The sequence below is a fragment of the Dendrobates tinctorius genome, unplaced genomic scaffold (genome assembly GCF_039654945.1).
Source record: "Dendrobates tinctorius isolate UK_male_01 unplaced genomic scaffold, ASM3965494v1 ptg000028l, whole genome shotgun sequence".
NCBI classification, from domain to species: domain Eukaryota; kingdom Metazoa; phylum Chordata; class Amphibia; order Anura; family Dendrobatidae; genus Dendrobates; species Dendrobates tinctorius.
The window spans coordinates 25,858,357-25,872,518 of NW_027361696.1; the positions used below are offsets into that span (position 1 = coordinate 25,858,357).

Below are 14,162 nucleotides of genomic sequence, written 5' to 3' on the forward strand. Positions count from 1 at the left end.
GGACATACACCCACACATTGAACTTTATATATATACTAGCTGAAGTGCCCGGCGTTGCCCGGGCATAGTAACCAACTGTGGTTAGTTATAGCAAATTATAATGATTATATTGCACATAAAAACCGTGCATCTAATCCTATCCTGTGTGATACTGACTGCTAAGCCATGTATCTAATCCTCTCCTGTGTGATACTGTCTGCTGAGCCGTGTATCTAATCCTATCCTGTGTGATACTGTCTGCTGAGCTATGTATCTAATCCTATCCTGTGTGATACTGACTGCTCAGCCGTGTATCTAATCCTATTCTGTGTGATACTGACTGCTGAGCCGTGTATCTAATCCTATCCTGTGTGATACTGACTGCTGAGCTGTGTATCTAATCCTATCCTGTGTGATTCTGTCTGCTGAGCCGTGTATCTATTCCTATCCTGTGTGATACTGACTGCTGAGCTGTGTATCGAATCCTATCCTGTGTGATTCTGTCTGCTGAGCTGTGTATCTAATCCTATCCTGTGTGTTACTGACTGCTGAGCCGTGTATCTAATCCTATCCTGTGTGATACTGACTGCTGAGCTGTGTATCTAATCCTATCCTGTGTGATTCTGTCTGCCGAGCTGTGCATCTAATCCTATCCTGTGTGATACTGACTGCTGAGCTATGTATCTAATCCTCTCCTGTGTGATACTGACTGCTAAGCCCTGTATCTAATCCTCTCCGGTGTGATACTGACTGCTGAGCCCTGTATCTAATCCTATCCTGTGTGATACTGTCTGCTGAGCTGTGTATCTAATCCTATCCTGTGTGATACTGACTGCTGAGCTGTGTATCTAATCCTATCCTGTGTGATACTGTCTGCTGAGCTGTGCATCTAATCCTATCCTGTGTGATACTGACTGCTGAGCCATGTATCTAATCCTCTCCTGTGTGATACTGACTGCTGAGCTATGTATCTAATCCTCTCCTGTGTGTTACTGACTGCTGAGCTGTGTATCTATTCCTATCCTGTGTGATACTGACTGCTGAGCTATGTATCTAGTCCTCTCCTGTGTGATACTGACTGCTGAGCCCTGTATATAATCCTCTCCTGTGTGATACTGACTGCTGAGCCCTGTATCTAATCCTATCCTGTGTGATACTGACTGCTGAGCTGTGTATCTAATCCTATCCTGTGTGATACTGACTGCTGAGCTGTGTATCTAATCCTATCCTGTGTGATACTTACTGCTGAGGCGTGTATCTAATCCTCTCCTGTGTGATACTGACTGCTGAGGCGTGTATCTAATCCTATCCTGTGTGATACTGACTGCTGAGCTGTGTATCTAATCCTATCCTGTGTGATACTTACTGCTGAGCTGTGTATCTAATCCTCTCCTGTGTGATACTGACTGCTGAGGCGTGTATCTAATCCTCTCCTGTGTGTTACTGACTGCTGAGGCGTGTATCTAATCCTATCCTGTGTGATACTGACTGCTGAGCTGTGTATATAATCCTATCCTGTGTGATACTTACTGCTGAGCTGTGTATCTAATCCTCTCCTGTATGATACTGACTGCTGAGCCCTGTATCTAATCCTATCCTGTGTGATACTTACTGCTGAGCTGTGTATCTAATCCTCTCCTGTGTGATACTTACTGCTGAGCTGTGTATCTAATCCTATCCTGTGTGATACTGACTGCTGAGGCTTGTATCTAATCCTATCCTGTGTGATACTGGGCTCCCCCTGCAGTCTGTGTCAGAGGGTGGTCTGTGTTGGCTCGGTAATAAATTGTGCTATTTCCAGCTTTACAGAAGGACGATAACACCATAGAAATGATAAGAATAGGCCTCAGTTACCACAACTGTCTACAAAGAAAACTGTTGCTGATAGCAACCAATATATGGTATATGTGTTGAAGCACATGGTAGTGTGTGGCGCATTTTGTGTGTGTGTGTTCATATCCCCGTGTGTGGTGAGTATCCCATGTCAGGGCCCCACCTTAGCAACTGTACGGTATATACTCTTTGGCGCCATCGCTCTCATTCTTTAAGTCCCCCTTGTTCACATCTGGCAGCTGTCAATTTGCCTCCAACACTTTTCCTTTCACTTTTTCCCCATTATGTAGATAGGGGCAAAATTGTTTGGTGAATTGGAACACGCGGGGTTAAAATTTCACCTCACAACATAGCCTATGATGCTCTCGGGGTCCAGATATGTGACTGTGCCATATTTTGTGGCTGTAGCTGCGACGGTGCGGATGCCAATCCCGGACATACACACACACACACATTGAGCTTTATACATTAGATTTCCATCACAATGTTGCAATCTGCAAAAACCCCAAAAATGCCCACTTTTTGCTAAGCCCTGCCCCCGAGGAGCCGTGAGGTTCTTTCATGTGCTAAAGACCAGGTGCTACCTCTGCACCTCCTATTGCTACATAGAATGTATTTGGAGGCCACTCACCTGGTTTCCCTGTGTCACTGTCCTGGGTCCCCCTACTCCTGCGGCTGCACTCCTAGGCAATTATCTTTAGTTTCAGTAGTTATTGCTAAATAATCGGAACTGTGAAAATAAGGAAAAGTGGAAAAAGAGTCAAATTATGTACAATACAATGCAAAAAAAAAGGTGGATAACACAATTTACATATTTGGAAAAATCAAAGAAGCCAATCGCAAAGTGATTTTGTAAAATTTTTAAAACCCAGATTTTATGCTGAATAATTTCTTAATATTTTTTTTTACATTTTTTTTTTATCCAGATTCCTTACATAGATAGAAGATAAATTATGACTACCTGCAGCCGCCACTAGAGGGAGCTCAATAGCAGTCATATACAGTATGTGTGCACTGAATGCAATAAAACGAAAAAAGTGGTTTGGTACCGTGTTAGCCAGTAGAAAAAAATATATAAAGTGCTCTCAGTGAGAGAAACAAAATAGGAATCTTGTGGGTATGATACCTTTTAATGGCTAAAAAATAATAGTAAATGATGTTACAAAGCAAGCTTTCGAGACAACTTACGTCTCTTCATCATATCCGCCTGATGAAGGGACATAAGCAGTCCCGAATGCTTGCTTTGTAACATAATTTACTATTATTTGTTAGCCATTACAAGGTATCATACCCACAAGATTCCTATTTTGTTTCTCTCACTGAGAGCACTTTATATATTTGAATGCAATAATAACACACTGTGCAGTGAGCTCCCTCTAGTGGTGGATTTTTAGATGTGTCATACAAAATATTGGGTGCCATGTGAAGATGGCAGCTCTTTTTTCCTGCCTTCAGCTGCACTGCTGTGTACTCACTTGGAGTACAGATGATGAAAGTCATGGGTCAGCTCAGATCTTGTGTCTCGCTAACTGTGCTGCAGGAGATTGTTTCGACAAGCAGAACACTCAGAAAAGAGAGATGTTGACCAATCACTACCATCATCTGTACTCCAAGTGAGTACGTTCTGATATCAATGCAGTTAAAGACAGCAAATAGTATGGGAAAAAGTTGCTTATATGCAATTTTTCACAGGAATGAATACAAAAAGAATTCCAATTCAAAGTGATTTGCAAAGTTTCATGACTTTCAATGGGGGACAAAATTATATAAAAATTACATTTTGCTTACTCTATAAGTATAACTTAATAAAATAAATAATAAAACTACTAATCATAGTTTAATAGAAATCTATTTTATATGAATGGGTCAAAAAACACCAAAGTAATCTGGAATCCACTCAAAAAAATCAGAATGAAAAAAATTGGCAAAAATAGACATTTATAAAACTCATCCGATTGCAATATTTTACTGCGGGATGTGTTTTCTACATTTACATATCTCTGTAACTATTTTCTGATAATCTGGAAAATTCAATGTTTCAAAATCATTCAGGATTTGATTTGTAAACTTAACATTTAAACTTTTGGGGGCAATACTCAGTATAAACACTAGATGGCCATACATATTAACAAATCTGTGGTTCGCTTCTTTTTGAGGTGCTCTTTTTTTTTCAGGCAATGCGGAGTATAACCACTAGATGGCGATACTTATTAAAAAAATCTATGGGACTCTTCTGGTGTATGTAATGGATGATAATTTGACTTTCCAGCAATCTTGTACCTGGGACAATAGAAAGTGCTACCCCTAAGTCTCAGCCACGGGGTCCTGTCTGGTGGGCAACATATATCAGATATATACTACATTTAGTCTCAGAGTCTCCCGGTCTCGCACTCACGCGTTTTCCAGCACTTGCTCCTCCCCGGCCGCAGCAATCTTCTTATAACAGTAGATCATTTCGACCACCAGCCATATTGTGAGCACTACGATGAGGACGTACATCATGATCTCCGACACTATGGACGCGATATCCCTGTTTCCTGTGCCAGGAGAGAGTCTTATCAATCAATTCATCATCAATACATGAATACGTAACCAAAATCATCATCAGTACATAAACAGATGGAACACCAGAGCCATCAACAGTACATGAAGACTACAAAGTACAGTGCACTTAGACTATGTTCACACTGAGATTTTTTTCAGGAGTTTTTGAAGAAGAAACTTTCCAAAATCTTTCTTAAAACTGCTTCAAAATCTCTTTGAAAATCTTTTCAATTCTTATTTTTTGGAACGTCACTTTGCTCTTCATAGGAAGAGTTTTTGGATGTTTTTATACCTAAAATTGGTTTGAAAAACTTCTGATGGGCAAAAAAGAAAGTGCAGGTGACTGCTAGGTAGTGATTGCAGCAGAAGACCTCTGCAAACCAGGCGCTGTCCAATCAAAAGGCTGCAAGAAGAGGAGAAAAAACTCTTCCAAAACTTTTCAGTAAACAAAAGCTCCTCAAAAAACTTTTCCCCCCCCCCAAAAAAAAAACTGCTTGAACCCCTCATGGTTTTTGATTGTTTCCACAAACTCAATGTTCACCCCGTTTGGTTTCGTCACTCACCTTTGCTCACCACTGTAATGTCCATGAATTTGGTGACGTTGGTGTTGTACTCGTGGCTTTCGAAGATCAGCGTGCGGTTGACCCTGCACATGTAGGTCCCCGCGTGATCGAACGACACGTTGGAGATGACCACGGACATGTCCTGCAAGTCCTCTGAGTGACTGCTCCCGTTCCACTTCAGGCGCCCTACGAAGCGCTCGTCATCCACTATCGTCTGTGGGTACTGGTAGGTGAGGATCTGGGCGGGGAAGACAAAAGGAACGTAAAGTGTCCACAGAGCTCAACCAGTGGTGTAACTTGTGCATCCGTGCAAGGGCACAGAGGTCAGGGGCCACATCACCTCCAAAGTAGTGGACTTGTGCATTGACATGAACTATTGGCCAGTAAAGGGGCCATATATTGTTCTTGCACAAGGGCCTCTTCTGTCTGTGTCCATTATGCAAGGGCCCCAGAGGTCAAGGGGCCACTACCACCTACTGGACTCATATACAGGGCCCTCTCTGTCTGTGTCCCCCCATGATCTCAGCATCTTCTCTAGAGACGGCATCAGGAAGGGTTTTGCTCAGGAGTTAGGCCATGCTGTACAGTACCGCTCTGCTCCCTTAGGCCTTCAAGTCATGCTTTACAGTGCAGCTCTGCTCCTTTTGGCCTTCAACTCATGCTTTACAGTGCAGCATTGCTCCATCAGACAATACAGTAACTCCAAGGGAACTGCACTGTATTAGTCTGACACAGATATCCTGCTTGTCCACTATAAAGGCTGTCACCCAGATTTCCCAGGAACAGAAATGCCTGTATCCCCAGAAGGAGCAGGAGGAGAATGAGGAGGAGGAAGAGGAGGATTTCTATCACAAGATCCTTTATATACAAAAATCATCAAAACAAGTGAAGATTTACAGTAAACAAAGCAGGAAAGATAAAAATAAACAAAACCAATGAATATTTATATCCCTGACATCTCCACAATCCGACAAGTGCAAAAGACACAACTTTGAAGTCTGAGTTACTGTAGAGAGGAGACAATGGAAAGCAAAGATCATCTACCAGACTGCGCCCAGGTTATACCAGCACTATATACCAGAAGATGTACAACTTATACAAGCTGATGCCCAAGTTATGCCAGCTGTAAATATATATTAATTATATACAAGAGATGCCCAGGTTATACTAGCTGTACATATATATTTATATACATGACATGCCCAGGTTATACTAGCCGTACATATATAATTATATACAGGAGATGCCCAGGTTATACCGGCTGTACATATATAATTATATACAGGAGATGCCCAGGTTATACCAGCTGTACATATATATTTATATACATGAGATGCCCAGGTTATACCAGCTGTACATATGTATTTATATACAGGAGATGCCCAGGTTATACTAGCTGTACATATATATTTATATACAAGAGATGCCCAGGTTATACCAGCTGTACATATGTAATTATATACAGGAGATGCCCAGGTTATACCAGCTGTACATATGTAATTATATACAGGAGATGCCCAGGTTATACCAGCTGTACATATATATTTACATACATGAGATGCCCAGGTTATACCAGCTGTACATATATATTTATATACATGAGATGCCCAGGTTATACCAGCTGTACATAAATATTTATATACATGAGATGCCCAGGTTATACCAGCTGTACATATATATTTATATACATGACATGCCCAGGTTATACAAACTGTACATATATATTTATATACATGAGATGCCCAGGTTATACCAGCTGTACATATGTAATTATATACAGGAGATGCCCAGGTTATACCAGCTGTACATATATATTTATATACATGAGATGCCCAGGTTATACCAGCTGTACATATATATTTATGTACATGACATGCCCAGGTTATACAAGCTGCACATATATATTTATATACATGAGATTCCCAGGTTATACCAGCTGTACATATGTAATTATATACAGGAGATGCCCAGGTTATACCAGCTGTACATATAGAATTATATACAGGAGATGCCCAGGTTATACCAGCTGTACATATATAATTATACACAGGAGATGCCCAGATTATACCACCAGTACATATATAATTATGAATAGGAAATGCCCAGGTTATACCAGCTGTACATATATAACTATATACAGGAGATGACCAGATTATACCAGCTGTGCATATGTAATTATATACAGGAGATGCCCAGGTTATACCAGCTGTACATATATATTTATATACATGAGATGCCCAGGTTATACCAGCTGTACATATATATTTATATACATGAGATGCCCAGGTTATACCAGCTGTACATATATAATTATATACAGGAGATGCCCAGGTTATACCAGCTCTACATATATAATTATACACAGTAGATGCCCAGATTATACCAGCTGTACATATATAATTATATATAAAGCTCAAAGTGTGTATGTATGTGTGTATGTCCGGGATAGGCATCCGCACCGTCGCAGCTACAGCCACAAAATTTGGCACAGTCGCACGTCTGGACCCCGAGAGCGTCCTAAGCTATGTTGTGAGGCGAAATTTTAACCCCGCGCGTTCCAATTCACCAAACAATTTTGCCCCCGTCTACATACTGGGCAAAAAGTGTGAGCGTGTCAAGCCCCGCCCCTCATTATGATGTCACAATACCCCTATTTGCATACTGGGGATGCAGCGTGTGCGCATCAAGCCCCGCCCCTCATTATGATGTCACAATGGTTGCCATGGCGACGCTGATGTCATCATAGGTTGCAAGCCCTGCCGCGACGGGTATATGGGCACTGGACTATGGGATGGAGGATATGTATGACGGGTATATGGGCACGGGACTATGGGATGGAGGATATGTATGACGGGTATATGGGCACGGGACTATGGGATGGAGGATATGTATGACGGGTATATGGGCACGGGACTATGGGATGGAGGATATGTATGATGGGTATATGGGCACGGGACTATGGGATGGAGGATATGTATGACGAGTATATGGGCACGGGACTATGGGATGGAGGCTATGTATGACGGGTATATGGGCACGGGACTATGGGATGGAGGATGTGTGATGGGTATAAGGGCACGGGTCTATGGGATGGAGGATATGTGTGATGGGTATATGGGCACGGGACTATGGGATGGAGGATATGTATGATGGGTATATGGGCATGGGACTATGGGATGGAGGATGTGTGATGGGTATATGGGCATGGGCCAATGGGATGGAGGATGTGTATGATGGGTATATGGGCACGGGACTATGAGATGGAGGATGTGTGATGGGTATATGGGCATGGGACTATGAGATGAAGGATGTGTGATGGGTATATGGGCACTCGACTTGGATGGCGAATATGTATGATGGGTATATGGGCATGGGACTATGGGATGGAGGATGTGTGATGGGTATATGTGCATAGGACTATGGGATGGAGGATGTGTGATGGGTATAAGGGCTCGGGCCTATGGGATGGAGGATATGTATGATGGGTATATGGGCACGGGACTATGGGATGGAGGATGTGTGATGGGTATATGGGCATGGGACTATGAGATGAAGGATGTGTGATGGGTATAGGGACACTCGACTTGGATGGCGAATATGTATGATGGGTATATGGGCATGGGACTATGGGATGGAGGATGTGTGATGGGTATATATGCATAGGACTATGGGATGGAGGATGTGTGATGGGTATATGGGCATGGGACTATGGGATGGAGGATGTGTGATGGGTATATGGACACTCGACTATGGGATGGAGGATATGTATGATGGGTATTGGGCATGGGCCTATGGGATCGTGGATATGTATGATGGGTATATGGGCACGGGACTATGGGATGGAGGATAATTATAATTTGCTATAACTAACCACAGTTAGTTACTATGCCCGGGCAGCGCCGGGCTCTTCAGCTAGTATACCAATAAAAATGCTCGCCACCCGGGCATAGAACGGGTTCATAGCTAGTAATTATATACAGGAGATGCCCAGGTTATACCAGCTGTGCATATATCATATAGACAGGAGATGCCCAGATTATACCAGCTGTGCATATATAATTATATACAGGAGATGCCCAGGTTATACCAGCTGTACATATATAATTACATACAGGAGATGCCCAGATTATACCAGCAGTACATATAGAATTATATACAGGAGATGCCCAGGTTATACCAGCTGTACATATATAATATATACAGAAGATGCCCAGGTTATACCAGCTGTTCATATATAATTCATGGGCGTACATACCGCCGGTTCAACCGATGCGACTGCACCAGGGCTCAGAGCCTCCAGAGGGCCCTGCAAGGCGGCTAATGATGAGGGCAATCTGGCCTGTTTCTCTGGGCCCGAAGCTTCGGGGGCCCCTGGCCAGATTGCCCTCATGTGCGGCGGGCAGGGAGCAATCCCAGCAGCTCCGCTGCCTGCAAGAGAAAATAGCAGGAGCGGAGCTGCAAGGATCCGTCCTGCTTCCTGCCCGGCGGCCGCGCTTCCTGTCTCTGACAGAGAGCAGCGCCGCTGGATGATGTCATCATTCAGCGGCCGCTGCTGTGCCAGAGCGAGGAAGCGTGGGCGATGCTGCGGACAGGTGAGAGGTGCTGCTGTGTGTGTGTATGTATGTATGCATGCGCGTGTGTGTGTGTGTGTGTGTATGTATGTGTGTATGTCTGTGTGTGTGTAGGTGGAGCCTGGCCCTGGAGGAGAAGGCAATGATATGATGGGGACATGGGGAGAAGGCCATGATGGGGTGAGGGGCGAACGCCATGATGGGGGTGATGGGGAGAAGGCAGTGATGGGAGAGATGGAGAAGGCAATGATGGGAGTGATCGGGAGAAGGCAATGATGCGGGTGTTGGGGAGAAGGCAATGATGCGGGTGATGGGGAGAAGGCAGTAATGGGAGTGATGGGGAGAAGGCAGTGATGGGAGTGATGGAGAAGGCAATGATGGGAGTGATCGGGAGAAGGCAATGATGCGGGTGTTGGGGAGAAGGCAATGATGCGGGTGTTGGGGAGAAGGCAGTGATGGGAGTGATGGGGAGAAGGCAGTGATGGGGTGATAGAGAAGGCAATGATGGGAGTGATGGGGAAGAAGGCAATGATGGGAGTGATGGGGAGAAGGCAGTGATGGGGGTGATGGAGAAGGAAATGATGGGAGTGATGGGAAGAAGGCAAATGATGGGAGTGATGGGGAGAAGGCAATGATGGGGTGATGGGGAGAATGCAATGATGGGAGTGATGGAGAAGGCAATGATGGGAGTGATGAGGAGAAGGCAGTGATGGGAGTGATGGGGAGAAGGCAGTGATGGGAGAGATGGAGAAGGCAATGATGGGAGTGATCGGGAGAAGGCAATGATGCGGGTGTTGGGGAGAAGGCAATGATGCGGGTGATGGGGAGAAGGCAGTGATGGGGAGAAGGCAGTGATGGGGTGATAGAGAAGGCAATGATGGGAGTGATGGGGAAGAAGGCAATGATGGGAGTGATGGGGAGAAGGCAGTGATGGGGGTGATGGAGAAGGAAATGATGGGAGTGATGGGAAGAAGGCAAATGATGGGAGTGATGGGGAGAAGGCAATGATGGAGTGATGGGGAGAACGCAATGATGGGAGTGATGGAGAAGGCAATGATGGGAGTGATGAGGAGAAGGCAGTGATGGGGAGAAGGCAATGATGGGGGTGATGGAGAAGGCAATGATGAGAGTGATGGGGAGAAGGCAATGATGGGAGTGATGGGGAAGAAGGCAATGATGGGAGTGATGGAGAGAAGGCAATGATGGGGGTGATGGAGAGAAGGCTATGATGTGGTGGGGGAAAAGAAATGATGATGGTGGTGAATGCAATGATGGTGGTGGAAAGGGCAATAATGGGGGTGGAGGAGGAGGAAATGATGGAGGTGGTGGAATGATCAATGATGGAAGTGGTGGGGGAGAAAGCAAAGATAGTGATGGGGGAAAAGAAAATGATGGAGGTGGTGAAGAGGGCAATGATGGTGTGGGGGAGGAGAGGATTAGATACACGGCTCAGCAGACAGTATCACACAGGATAAGATTAGATACACGGCTCAGCAGTCAGTATCACACAGGATAGGATTAGATACACAGCTCAGCAGTCAGTATCACACAGGATAGGGTTAGATACATGGCTCAGCACACAGTATCACACAGAATATATTAGATACACAGCTCAGCAGACAGTATCACACAGGATAAGATTAGATACACGGCTCAGCAGACAGTATCACACAGGATAGGATTAGATACGCAGCTCAGCACACAGTATCACACAGAATAGCATTAGATACACGGCTCAGCAGTCAGTATCACACAGGATAGGATTAGATACGCAGCTCAGCACACAGTATCACACAGAATAGTATTAGATACACGGTTCAGCAGTCAGTATCACACAGGGTAGGATTAGATACGCAGCTCAGCACACAATATCACACAGAATAGTATTAGATACACGGCTCAGCAGACAGTATCACACAGGATAAGATTAGATACACGGCTCAGCAGTCAGTATCACACAGGATAGGATTAGATATGCAGCTCAGCACACAGTATCACACAGAATAGCATTAGATACACGGCTCAGCAGTCAGTATCACACAGGAAAGGATTAGATACGCAGCTCAGCACACAGTATCACACAGAATAGTATTAGATACACGGCTCAGCAGACAGTATCACACAGGATAAGATTAGATACACGGCTCAGCAGACAGCATCACACAGGAGAGGATTAGATACACGGCTCAGCAGTCAGTATCACACAGGATAGGATTATATACACAGCTCAGCAGGCAGTATCACATAGGATAAGATTAGATACATGGCTCAGCAGTCAGTATCACACAGGATAGAATTAGATATGCAGCTCAGCACACAGTATCACACAGAATAGTATTAGATACACGGCTCAGTAGACAGTATCACACAGGATAAGATTAGATACACGGCTCCGCAGTCAGTATCACACAGGATAGGATTAGATACGCAGCTCAGCACACAGTATCACACAGAATAGCATTAGATACACGGCTCAGCAGTCAGTATCACACAGGATAGGATTAGATACGCAGCTCAGCACACAGTATCACACAGAATAGCATTAGATACACGGCTCAGCAGGCAGTATCACACAGAATAGGATTAGATACATGGCTCAGCAGTCAGTATCACACAGGAGAGGATTAGATGCATGGTTTTTATATGCAATATAATCATTATAATTTGCTATAACTAAACACAGTTGGTTACTATGCCCAGGCAACGCCGGGCTCTTCAGCTAGTGCAAAATAAAGGAGACTATGTACATATACTGTATGTGTGTGTGGCTATGATATATATACTAGCTATGAACCCATTCTACGCCCGGGTGGCGAGCATTTTTATTGGTATATGGTCTCCTATCCTGCTATGTGCTCCTATCCTGGTACGCATGGCACCCCTCATTCCTATCCTCGTATGCATGGTACCCTCACCCCCCCCAATCCTGGTATGCATGGTACTCCCTCATCCCTATCCTGGTGTGCATGGTCCTCTCACCCCCCTATCCTGGTATGCATGGTCCCCTCACCCCCTATCCTGGTGTGCATGGTACCCCTCATCCCCCAATCCTGGTATACATGGTCCTCTCACCCCCCAATCCTGGTATGCATGGTACTCCCTCATCCCTATCCTGGTATGCATGCTACCCCTCATCCCCCAATCCTGGTATGCATGGTACCCCTCATCCCCCAATCCTGGTATGCATGTGGGTCGCCCTCCCAGGGCCGTGGGGTACTCGGTACCGGGCCGGTATCAGCGGGATGTGTCACAGCGTCGGTGACCCGGACCGTGGCCCTGGGCGCCCAAGTAATCGATGTGAATGGTGGAATGTAGTTAAATGAATAGTTCGTGACGCCACCTGTGGTGTTTGGCAAGGGAGATGTTAAGCCGACGCTGCTGACAGATCCTCTGGGACAGATGGTGTGGAGCAGCAAGGATGGTATAGCCCTCCACAGGCAGGGCTGTTGTCCCAGGGCAGTGTAGATGTGGAGACACTTAGATGGTGTAGTGTTTGGCGCAGGGGATTTAGCAGTGCCAGGCGGATGGAAGCAGGAAGGAATGGAGGACACCAGGGCATGTAGTTCCAATGCTTTACCCACAGTCTGTAGTGCCCGCTTCTGTGCCGTGTCCTTCGGGTCAGGGACTCAGTCAACCTCCAGGCAAGATGGAATGCTCCCTTCCACACTCCGCCAACTTAAGTGCCTTTTCTGAACGTCTCCTCTATAGCACCTTTAAGTGTGAAGATCTCCTAGTACTGAGTTACACTGGAGTTCCTCCTGACAGATGTTCCCAAGAACTCTACTTGCACGGCAGACAGCTGTAGCCTGCTTCGGGGACTCTCTACTCCTAAGTCCCGGCTCTCTATCCGTGTTGCTGTTGTGCCCTCAAGTCTTAGATGGGAGTAGTGCATTTACAGCCCACTACTCCATCGGTGTCTGCTGCAGAACCATTAGTGTCCATACAACCTCGGGGACCGGGCCCCGGCCTTGCGCTTAGAACTTCTAGGCAGGGTTCTTCCTCTAACCCACGTTCTCTGTGTTCCCTTTTACTCCTACGTTCCGCTCTTGTCTTTTCCCTTCTATGGAAGCTCAGGCTTCGATTCAATGTCCTTCTCCTTCTTTCCTTTCCCCGTGCCAGCTGGCTCAGGTCACTGAGGCAGCTGCAGCACTCCTTCCTCCATCCCTCTTCCAGGGATCCCCACTCCTCCCGAGTGGCTTCCTCTCCTACTCAACCTCCGAACTCAACTGAACCTCAATCCTGGAACCGTCCCACTCTTTTATATGTATCCTAAACTCCACCCACCTACCAGCACGTCTAGTGTTCCAAGCAGGGAACCACCAAAGGTGCTCTGCCTCTCTGCGGCAAGGAGCCGCAACGTGGTTTTGCTGAACTACTCTATGGTGTGGGGTGCGAGTGTTGGAGCGTGGTCAGGAGCCCCCAACTTACCTGGATGGTGGGGCACCACACCTTAGGAGAAGGTGCAGTACCTCTGTGGCGACTGAGCCTCAGGGGCGCCACACATGGTACCTCTCATCCCCCATTCCTGGTATGCATGGTCCCCTCACCCCCAATCCTGGTATGCATGGTACTCCTCATGCCCCAATCCTGGTATGCATGGTACCCCTCATCCCCCAATCCTGGTATGCATGCTACCCCTCTCCCCCCAATCCTTGTATGCATGGCCCCCTCA

The 14,162-nt window shown here is 45.7% G+C and overlaps 1 protein-coding gene across 1 annotated transcript in view; it reads right to left on the minus strand.

Annotated features, from left to right (window-relative positions):
- The window catches only part of SCN1B (sodium voltage-gated channel beta subunit 1), an 86,480-nt gene that overhangs the window by 6,676 nt on the left and 65,642 nt on the right, over positions 1-14,162 (minus strand). Inside the window, exons 4-6 of the mRNA XM_073570502.1 lie at positions 4,920-5,157; positions 4,208-4,349; positions 2,444-2,542 (exon numbers count right to left, since the gene is read on the minus strand). Coding sequence (XP_073426603.1) covers positions 2,476-2,542; positions 4,208-4,349; positions 4,920-5,157 — 447 coding nt within the window. The 3' untranslated portion in view covers positions 2,444-2,475. The remainder of the gene's footprint in view (positions 1-2,443; positions 2,543-4,207; positions 4,350-4,919; positions 5,158-14,162) is intronic.